General features: G+C 43.1%; 1 protein-coding gene across 3 annotated transcripts in view; it reads left to right on the top strand.

Annotated features, from left to right (window-relative positions):
• The first annotated feature begins 410 nt into the window (after positions 1-410).
• SYT9 (synaptotagmin 9) overlaps positions 411-11472 on the top strand; it is a 64021-nt gene continuing 52959 nt past the window's right edge. For all 3 annotated transcript variants that reach the window (XM_033062038.1, XM_033062037.1, XM_033062039.1), the window contains exon 1: positions 411-628. In XM_033062038.1, coding sequence (XP_032917929.1) covers positions 481-628 — 148 coding nt within the window. In that variant the 5' untranslated portion in view covers positions 411-480. The remainder of the gene's footprint in view (positions 629-11472) is intronic.

The following is an 11472-nucleotide window of genomic DNA, read 5'->3' as shown; positions in this document are numbered from 1 at the left end:
GCCGAAGCACAAGGGCGCACGGCCCGGGACGAGCGGGCGCAGGCCGGGCCTGCCCGCCATAGGGAGGCGGGGGTCGGGGCGCTGTCCGTCAGCACCCTCGCTCCGCCAGCCCCTGCTCCGCCAGCCCCCGCTCCGCCTCTGAAGTTTCCGGGCGTGTGCCGGGGCGGCGGGGCAGTGCCTGCCCCCGGGGCGGAGAGGGGCGCGGCGGCTCCCGCCCGCTCCCCGCCGGCAGCGCTGCGCCAGCGCGGCTGGGCGGCCGCGGCGCCGGCGCTCCCGGGCCTCGCGTTCAACTGGTGGGACCCCCGTGCGGCCCCGGCCCGGCCCAGCCCGGCTCGGCACGGCCCGGCCCGGCCCGGCGGGACGGGCGCCGCCGGCTGAGGAGGATGCGGGCGGCGGCGCGGCGGCCGCAGGCGGGCGGCGGGCAGCGGCGCGGCGCCTGACCGCAGGGCTCCGCTCCGCTCCCGAGGATGCTGCGGGGCGATGCCCGGCGACAGGGAGGACGAGATCTGCCAGAAAGCGCTGCAGCTGCTGGCCGAGCTGTGCTCCGTCGGGGCGGTGGAGAACGAGAACTGCCGGGATTTCATCTACTACCTGCGGGACAGAGCCCGGCCCCGCCTCAGCGACTCAGGTACGGCCGCCGCCCCGGGGGCACCGGCGGCCTCCCCGCGGGCCCGGCTGCGGGAGCAGGGCGAGCTCCGCGGAGCGGGAGCTGCGGGGAGAGGCCTGCGGGCAGCGGGGGGACGCTCCGGGGCTGAGGGGGTTTGTTGGCGATCCGGGCTCGCTGCCACCAGGCTCGGGTTTAGCGCTGGCGGAGATGCGGAGCCCGAGCCCGCAGCGCTCCCCGAGCCCGCGGCGGGTGCGGCAGCGCAACTTTGCTCGGCCTCTGCCCGGCCGGAGCCGCCCTGGCCGGAGCCGGAACCGCTCCCTGCAGGGCCGGGGGCACCTGGGGCTGCCCCGCTGCTGCCCCGGCCCTCCCAGAGCTCGGGCTGAAGCTCGGTTTAACTGGAACGCGGTTTAACCCAAGTCCCCAGTTCCGTATGTCTCAGGCTAAAAAAGACTGTTCCTCGCGTTTCTGTGTAGGGCTGTAGGTCGGACAGGGTGTACGCTGGGTTTGTTGCTGTGTGTTTGTCAGGGTTATGGTTTAACACTCTTACTTAAAAACTTTAACTTAAGGATGCTGTCTCATAAGGAAGGTGAGCTCCTTATGCCCAAAACCGTGAAAAGATTGAGGATGTGTCTCTGGGCGCGAGAGAAAGGCAAACTGCAGTTTGGGGCTTATTGTATTTATTTTTACATCATCGAGTTGAGTTTGCTCAGTATGAGAAGAAATTTAGTGAGTTAAGACAGAAGTTGATAAACCTTTGCAGAGCCTTGCTGTTACAGCACAGTATTCATTGCTTCATTATTGTCTGGAATAAATCCATTTAGCACAGGGCATCTAATGACACTCTGTTCTTAAATACTTTTCTGTAATTTGGTAGCCTGAAGTAACACCCAGAGTGCAACTTCCTGACAAATTTTGATGGCCTGGAGAAAACAAGTAAAACTAAGTAAAAAAAGACTCAGTGGAGGGAAAGGATGTGCTGTCACAATAAATGAATAAGGAATTTTCCATCATTCACTTTGCTTGTATCCAAAGCTATTTGCAGCCATTCTGACTTTTCGCTACTTAAAATATTCAAATTGGAGTGATTCATGCAATGTTTGATAGGGATTCTTTAGAAGTAGGCAAATTTAATTGTTTGGTTCGTATAGGCAGATTTAATTACTTTGTTCATATAAGCAGTAATTTTTATGACAGACACCTGTGATTTTCTGTAATTTTCATTTACTAAAGGATCAGTCATGTATTTGTATATCAGGTCATGGTTCTGAAGCCTTCTGCTTAAATCAGTGCTGGCTGTGGATACGAAACTACTTGAAATGCATCCGGAGACTTTAACCTCCGCCACTTGGATAACAGCTTTTCAGATTTCTTTCACAAGCTACCTGCTTTTTATTTTTTTTCATCAGCCTCGGGCAAAAAGAGTACCTGGCATCTGTTTGGGAGTGATTTTAAAACATGGTGTGCTCAGTAAAAATTTATCACCTCTGCCTAAAGATGAAAAAAAAAATTAAAAAATTTTAAAAAGTGTGTTTATTTCTACCTGTTTTGCTTGAAGTGTTATTACACAACAGCCTTCCCGTGTTGTTGCAAACCTGCTCAATTACACAGAGCAGCAGTCCCTAACCTTTGCCAGCCAATGTGGAACAACAGTGAGCAATTATGCTGCAGGCAGCATCTTCCCATTGGCCTCAGGCTGAACGCTTTTAGTTTTTGCAGCTGCAGCCAGTCTCAGAGGGTCTAGCAGGCAACATGTTACCCAGAAAACCTGACCTGGGAAATGCTTCTGTGAGGCAGTCATGTAGGAATTTGTTAATTGACCTAATCTCTCATTTCTTTGATTTAAATGTATTTATTGTCCCAGTTTGGCTGTCCACGTGGTTTGTTTAGCTGGTCCTTAGTTGTGGTGCTGTGGGCAGTAAGAACATATGACTTCCAAAATGAAGTAACACAGTGAAGGGGCAGTGAACACACTGACCAGACATGCTTTATGTAGTGAGTTTCACTGACTTAACAAGGGCAAAAAGCTTTTTATCCAGATCCAGATCCATTCCCTTTGCAGCCACTAGAGGCTTGAGAAGGGATGTGGTGCTGAAGGACAGCGACTCCTTATCAGAGCCGGGCAAGAGATGCAGCTGTCCTTGCTGCAACTCCCTGCCCCCCGAACTGTGCAGGTGATGTGCTTCATCTGAGAAACTGCCTCTTAGGCCACCCACAACAGCGATCTAAACACATCTCCAGCGTCAGGGTGGCGAAAAGTCCATGATTAGGTATCTGATGAGGGGCATGGCTGGGTGTTGTACAGGAATGAATGCATGAGGACACGCTTTGAAAAGTGTTTCTGAAATAACCGGTGACACGGTGGGTCCACACAATTCTGCAGCACCTTTGGCTGAAGCCATGCATGGATCTTGGCTCTGTCTCCTGTCAGGACTTGTTGGAGAAACCCAGCCCTAACTGAGGGGCTGCTGAGCCTGTGTTTGTGTCCAAGCTCAGCCTCCTGGTACCCCTCAGCCCCAGCACGGAGCAGCCACATCCCTGGAGATCCCCTCCTCTCTTACCTGGCACCTGAGGCACTTGGCTCCCTGCTGTCTGTGTGACTCAGCCGGAGGGGACGGCATGCTTGTGGTGCAGCCACATCTTTATTTTTCAGTTTTTCAGTATATTTCAGTGTTTTCCCCCTGTTGTTGTGGGTGCTGCACGTGCTTTGAGCATGAGTTTAAGGGCTAATGAGATCTGGGTTTAACACGCTGGTCCACTGGATTTCAAGGGTGACACGAGTGAGTCAGATTTTAAAGCTTTTCAGAAAACTAAAAATGCAAATTAGGCATTTAGTGAAAAATCTTCAATTAGTTCAATAAGAGTTATATGTCAGAGCAACCTTGAAAATCCCAAAAGGCATCCTTAAGCATTTAGATACCTTAATAAGCTGACTCGTTTTCTGTTCCATTGTAAAATGTCAATAATATTTCTGTATCACAGAAGGGCTTTATAAGGGTAAATTGCAAAGTCTGAACACATCAAGTATGTAATACATTCATAAAGGAGCGTCAGATGGACCTCTCAGAGATATTCAAGGAAAAACAATGTTTGTCATTTGGGCATTTGAAAGCAATCACTCAAGATCATGGAGTACCACCCCATGACACATGATAAAGCAAATATTGTAGAGGAGGAATGAGCTGAAGAATTCCTTCAATGTGTATAAAAAGAAAAACCCAGTAAAACCAAAACAACAACAACAAAGTCGTGAAAGCAGAAAATCTTGATAGAGAGACTGACCATTAAAAGAGGAATTAAGACAAAAAAGCTGCTTATGAAAATAATGGCTCTAACAAAAGTCCAGGCCATCAATCATAGTGAATTTTCATTAATTTTGTTGTGGGAAAATGAATAGAAATTAAAAGTAAAGTTTTCATTTCTGTTTTGTATTGCACATCTTGAGGATGAGCCATCAAGGTCTTATAATGTTCTTAATTATGTTCTTTAAAATTGACTAATAGATGCTAAAACAGAATACATAGTGATGGCCATTAGGCATAAAGTGTTTTACAGGTCATAAGTATGAGATCAATCTTTCACAGTGACAGAAAGCCAGATTTTAGGACTTGATGGAGGCAGAGATAGTTCACAGTCAAGAAATTAAAAAATCCGGGAGTTGAAATGGGATGGATATTGAAGACAGGGAAACTGCAATTATGGTCTTGCAGTAGAATTTAAGCATTTTATTAATCAGTACTTTACTTTTTAATGTCTACTTTCCACCTCAGGACAGAGAAAAGCACAAAGAAACAAGAAGCCAATGAGGCATAAACGTGGCCTCCCAGACCTCCTTGGAATGTGAGAGCCAAGGTTTTCTGTGGAGAGTGTTGTTCCAACAGACTGCTCATTCCCTAGGCAGCTTTAATTGAGAACTGAGTTGAAAAACAAAACCTGTCTTCAGAAAGTAGTTTGATTCCTTACAAAAGGTATTTTAAATTTTTTATACCTTAAATTGCTTCCTGATTTATTCCCACCTCACCCCCCAAACCTTCCAGGAGCATATCAAGCTGCAGGGTTTCACCAAGACCCTAATCACATCTAGATTTATCTAGATAAATGCAAAAAGCATTCACAAGTTTTAAAGGCACAAAAAACATCTGAGTGGGTGAAATAACTTCCAGTGTGTTTTTTCTTTTTGTTTTCCTCACTGTGAGCCAGTGCTTTCCATATTTTTAAATTTTCTTTTCCTGATAGTATTCAATGTGTCCTGCTAGTGCAAGACTTTGTAGGACAGAGGATAAGTGCAACTCATATTTCCTCTCTTGAGGTCAAGTGAATGAACATGTTCCTTTGGCCCAAGTTCCTTTGGGCTTTGAGAACCAAAGTGCTCTTTCAAGACTTGAAAAAAATACAGCAATGTTATGTATTTTAGTCTAAAAATAGGAATTCATTTTCTCTTTTGAAAAGTCAGGAACGAGACTGAAGAAGGTAAAAACAATTATTTCCTGTTACTTGAATTCTAAAATGCTCTGCTAGTTTAATTCCCTCTAAACAAAGAGTCTCTCAGAGACTTTCCTGTCATATTGGAGGAGTTTGTTCCCTTGGAAAAAGCTCTGTTTTTTCTGTTTTAAACAACGCTAAATTTTGAAACAAATTGTAGAAAAGAGCAAACCATGTTCAAAGTAAATGAACTACCTGTTCACTTAATAATGGCTAGAAACTATAATTAAAGTAAATCAATTCAAATAAATTAAAGATTGCAATTTATTAGAACCACATATAACGTTTTCCTGGAATGCATTTTTGGGGTTTTTTTTTGCAGGTAACCTAAAGAATTATAGGTGTTTAAGTTATGATTTACTCTTCAGAAGCAGAGAGAAGGACGACTAGAAAGATTTTCCTCAGGATAAAACCGAGCTTTGATCAGGCTGGAACACAGTCATGTTAAATACTCTTCAGATATGAAAGAGCCCTGCTCTGCTGAGATCACTTTGCATTTTCCACGTGTGCAAGGCAGCTGCAGTGTAGCAGCACTTTGATTTGAGAAACCAAACAGGAGTTGTTCTGTAGTCCCTGTGACCAAATCTCACTCCTGGACACTGTGGGGAGCAGAAATGTTTCAGTCTGTGAGAAAAAGCCAAGAGGAAGGAGGCTTCCAGCCCTTCATGGCCTCTGCATCCAGTGTGGAAAGTAGGAGCTTTCTGGGGCTTTCATTTCCATTTGGTTTTAGGATTTTACCAAATATTTGTTGTTTATGGTCTACCCTTATACACTGAAACTATAACAGAGTGTAACACTGAAAATAGACTGATGCCAACTACATCCCTTTGTATTTAACAGAAAAAAAGTGTTTACTCATGTACCACACATATGTACAAATAATTCTTGTTTCCAAAGTCATTGCAAACCCATTTGTGAAGTGATTCTACAAGTTGGAGTAACGTGCTAACAGAATCAGAAATCAGTGATCTCTACAGCCACACAGTTTATGCAAGTCTCTTCCAAGCATGCAGTGAACAAAATATCCATCATTGCAAACAGCCTGAAGAGTAATGACCTGTGAAAATTGGGATGCCTAGATAGCACACAGTCTGTCTTACACCTGGATTCCTGTCCTAACTGCCAGTCTTGCTGATGAAGAGCAATAGGTTAATTTAGCCCTTGTACATACAAGCTGGTTTTGCCACTAAATCTTGATCACTGCATTTGTCAATAGCTCCTATTTCAATAGCTCCTATTTGCACATTTCTCATAGAGGGGAAAGAATTTTCTGAATATGTTTTCTTAGAGTTACCCATAATCTTTGTGCAGGCCACAGTTTACATTTGTCACAAAAAGCTCTGATTGCTTAAGCAGAGGTGTTGCCATAACAGATTTATGGGTTATTAATTCTTAAAACCCCCATGAACTGGTGTTAGAATAATGATATTTTTAGAATTTTATTATGGTAGAATACAGAATTGTTAGGTATTTGTGGGATCCACACATTTACTGACCCAACTATGAATGATCAACCACACATTCCCCCGGATAGCTTTCTGGAAAATTCCTCTCCAAACTAATTTGTGTGAGTTTAATTACACTGACAATTCATAGACCTAGAAATGTAAGTCCAAAATTATTGCTGTCATAACAGCAGATCTGCTTAAACTCAGTCTTGAGGCTGTGCAGCTCTGCACCAACTTTGATGTGCAATATGTAGAGGCTGAGCACAAACTGCAATTTATGTATTTTTGTAGTTCAAAACCACATTTCTAGGGTTTAGCTCTTCCCCTGCTGAAAATTATGATCATTGTTGATGTAGAGCAAAGCTGTACTTAAGAACATTGCACTGTATGTCTTTTGCTATATTTTGTCATTCATTTAAGCTCTTCTGTGGCTTTATTTAGACCAAAGAGATAAAGAGAGATTATTTTGACCTAAAGCTTTATGTCGCTTTCATATTGCTAACAAAATTTTAGTCCAAGGGATAAGAATTTACAATAATTAATTACAGATGCTGTCAGTTGCAACTGCATCTCGTAAAGTTCATCATTTTACAGGATCAATCTTTTTTTGCATGCTTTGTAGTACTGGAAGTAGAGGGTACCTGATCCATTTATTTGGAGAAAGTGTTATGTGTAACAGGTGGTGGTTTGCACACTTCTGACATTTGCTGTTGTAGTCACACTGGGTATTGTGTGGCTTAAGCTGCTCAAGACCTTCAGCTGCCTCTCTTTTGTTGGATTTAGGCACTCATTAGCCAAGTGAGATCAGTTTGGCTTCCTCTGGCAGGCGTGCACACTGCAGGATTTCATCCTGTGTGTCTCCCAAGGTTAGCTGGAATTCAGAAATACAGTAGATGCAGTCAAAACTGGCATGTGTGTGTGTGTTTTAAGCCAATTTACAGTTGATGTGTGTCTACCACAGATAAATGGTGGAGGAGTCTCTAATCTGTCAGAAAAGCTTTCAGATTATTGCTGTAAATCCACCATCCTAACAAAACAAACAAACAACAACAAAAAAAAAAGCCAGGCACTGATGATTTTGGAGTTAAAACTTTCAAAAGGCTTTTTTAAAAACCTTCCAAATTTATTTTTACTTTAAAAGAATGAAGATTTGAACTAGGATTATTCTGCCAGGATACTTTCTTTTTGTTCTTGTTGAGTTTCACATGCACACCAAAAGAAAGCCTTGCTGACTTCCCTTGGATATATGTTTCTTCAGTTTGTTACATGTCCATCAGGGAGTTTGTTCAGAGTATCCTGATTGTATCTTACAATTGTGAAACTCCCTAAATACTTCCTTTCCCTGTGATGATATTTACAATGGTGTGTAAATATGCTAAATATCTGTCTTTGAAAGTTTCTTCTGGTAAACCAGTCTTCATCATTCCCATCCAGGTTACTTTGTGCCTGGTTTCTCCATCCCTTTTCTAGATTAAATGTGTATATACATGTTCCACATGTTGGCCCATCAGGGTGTTCCCACTCCCTCTCTCAAGCAGCATTGTTTTATTTGCTGCCCCATTTTTAATCTCTTTAATTCATCTCTGTTTTAGTTCTCTGACTTCAGCCATGTAGTTTGTTTTCTTCTCACATTTAGTGAAATTTCAGAATGCAGTGAGAGCTTCAGTAGCTGTGTAATCAGTACATAAAGTTTGACCCTTTAGTCTTACACACTTGTCTCGCTGGGCATCTGTTTGCAGCTATATAAAATTCCTGTAGAGTTCCCTTTGAAAACTTTCTCCTTCTTTTGTCATTTGCAAGAGGTTCATGGCTATGGAGCTATGGTTTTACCAGTATATATTAAGACATTCCAAAAGCTGTTTCTCACATCTACCCAATTTTATAAATAATTACAACTTGTAATTCCGTACAAATTATCCCACTATTATAGAAAGGAATGCACAATGCAAATTAGAAAATGATCAATGACACCAACAGTCTTATGATCTTGTGTTTCCATTTGTAGCAGATGTTTTACCCATTTAAAAGAGGAGTTTATTTTTTTCCCCTAGAGAAGTGAAATGGATAAGATTAATGCCTAGTTATTTCATCTCTTTTTGGGAAGTATACCCTAAATAGGCTGATCTCAAGTGTTCATTATGCTAAGTTCTCTCTTCACAGCAGAAGGGAAAAGAGAGTTTCATGGGGAAATGCAGCAGGTATTGAGTTGTTCTCACTGAGTGCTGTCCTATTCCCTGTAGTAAGGCTGATGTAGGATATGTGTAGCAGTGGCATTACCTGCTGTAAAGAGATTTTGGGTCCATTAGCAACTAAATGCAAGAGAAAACAGATCTGGTATTGCCTCAAAAATATGTAAAGCTCTAAAGAGAAAATTCTTTTATCAGTACAATTCTAATTTTTTTTTAAGCTTTACCAATTTACTCGGGGTAGTACAAGACAAATCTAAACCAGTTGCTCAAATTTTGTTTATTTTTGTGATTGTGCTCTCCCTGCGATAGATCATGCCATCAAGAAAGGTTCCTATTTCTCCAGATGCCACTAAGGCATCCATGATTACAAAAGTCTAATGGAAACTTTTCTTCCTTTTTGTTTTCATTTGAAGTTGACAAATATTAAAAAGAAGCAGAGGTGAGAAATCAGGCTTAGCACGTAAACAGAAAGTGAGGGGCAGACCCAGTTTAGTTTTGGTTTTTTGTCCATTTGTTTTGTTTATTCTGAGTTCACAAATAAAGAATGGTGGAACCTCCAGGTGCAGCAGGCTCGAGCTTGGTGCCTGTCACTTGTTCTGCTCAGGAGATGGACCTGAGGAGCAGAACAAGCAGAGAGAGGTAAAACTCATATTCCTGAGGGACCAAAAGGCACCAAGCAGACTTGCTGTCACTTGGAAATTAGAATTAGCAGAACTGAAGCCTGGGGTTCTGAGGACCTGTCTGTGGGGACATAGTGAACAGGAAAGGCTGTGGATATACCGTGCTATTCCTCTGTTGTAAGAATTTCTATTTCTGTTTTATATTACACTAAAACTTGCTTCTTTTTTTGTCCTGATTTTTGAAGCCTTTTGAGCTTCTTTGTGGAGTTTGCTGTAGAAATAAACCCAATAGATAAAGCAGATCTGTCCAAATTCTTTGACTGTCTTGAGATCCTATCACTAGTTTATTCATTGATGGTGGTTTTTTTTGTGGGTTCAGTAGCTTTCTAAGCCAACCTGAGAAATCATGATTTGATGCTGACATTTGGGCTGGGGCTAATCAAGAAAGAAAAAGCTTGGCCATTGTGGCTTCCCTTAGTATGGAAAAGCTGTCACCTTGAGTCTTCTCTGTGCAGCAGCATCACTGTTCCTGCCAGCTTCTCTTAGCTGCAGGAGGTGTAAGATTTTTATATCTGCTCTCATTCTCAAGTTAATGTCTTGTTCCTGCCTACCTTATTCGTTCTGTACCTGTCTCTTGTTCTGTTGTCATTGTGTTATAAAGAGCGAATTGACTAGTCAAGATGATTTCTTTCCTGCTGCTGCTAGGAGCCAGTGATGATAAAATAGCTACAAGCAGTTCCCAAAATAGCAGTGCACAGGTATAGGTTTGCCAGAGTGATTTGATAGTGATTACTCTATCGGTCCTTCTGTGGTACAAGTCAGACCCAGCACTGTGAACAAAAACTGCTCTTTCTTCCTTTGATGGATTTTTCTTCCTTCTTTTCTCTTTTTCTTGGGAGCTGGAAGCCAGAACAGACCTTAATAGCAACAGGACCAGCAGCATCTTCAACTTTTCTTTCCTTCCCAGATTAGGGGGAAGCAGTTTTTCACCTTCAGGAACATCCAAAATTCAGTCTCAGGATTCGCTTCTTATCCTAAAGGCTCTGCGCACCGAGAGATGAAGCAGTAATTCTGTTAAAATGGAAGGCTTGGGATTTAACATTTCTGGTTGTTTGGCAGTTTTAGCTCCCTTTTTTCTGTACCCCTCCCTGTGTGGAAGATTTCCAGTGGTAGTTGTTGCCATGGCACTGAGCAGGACGAGGTGTCTACTCCAGTCTCAAAACTGGATGTTTACGGCCGGATTGTGAAAAATTATCCCTTCTGACAACTCGGGGTTGTTTATGCAGAATTAACACACCACTCCTCTTCTTCCAAAGTGGAGAGAGGCTCTTCAGGTCATTCCTGTGTGTCAAGACAAATGTGAGCTTCAGCAGTGCTGGAAAAGCCTTGGAATTAGCTCTGTCCTTCCACTCCCTCATTAGCTGTTCAAATGAACAAGCGCTTCACGCCCTGCCGAGCAGCTGATTGGCCTTGGAGGGAAGAAGCATCTGAAGCAGTATTAATGTTTCATTCAAAATCATGAGAGCCAGGGAGGAGGGGAATTAGGGAATTCAAAACCCCAAATCATTCCTGCCTTTTATTTCTCCAGGTCCCATTCTCTTGAGCAGCATCGCTAATTTTCTCCCACACTTGATTTCCTCTCAGGATGGTCTTGCTGCCTCTGTGAGATGTTTTTGCCAGGGGTAAATTTAACAGCTCTCTTCCCTTTGCTTTTCTTTCTCCATTGTCTGCTTCTCCTCCCCAGCCCTGTTGACAGTATCTGCTATGACATATGCTGTACAGGAGATGGAGAGACAAAAAAACTGTGCAGTCCCTCCATCCTCTACTCTTTTCCTTTCTCAAGTCTCCACTGCTGCATCAAGGCCGCTGAAAATCCCTTTTTATTTGCTCACCAAGCAAAGCAGATCAGAAAGCTGAAAAATTAGTGCCTTAAAATGCTATCTCAAAGATATTTGAGCAAACTGGATGTGATAAAGCAATCAGTAAAGGAGTGTGGTGGACTCCATTACAGCAAGAACAGACAGCTACATGTGGGAAATATGTAAGTCCTTGGACTCCAGCAGTATAAAACTTCCCAAGCTGTAAAAGAAGAGCAATTCTTTCTTTTTTTGTGGCAGTCCTAGCAGTTT

Source organism: Catharus ustulatus, chromosome 6 (assembly GCF_009819885.2).
Source record: "Catharus ustulatus isolate bCatUst1 chromosome 6, bCatUst1.pri.v2, whole genome shotgun sequence".
Classification (NCBI taxonomy): domain Eukaryota; kingdom Metazoa; phylum Chordata; class Aves; order Passeriformes; family Turdidae; genus Catharus; species Catharus ustulatus.
This window is presented reverse-complemented; position numbering and strand designations above follow the sequence as displayed.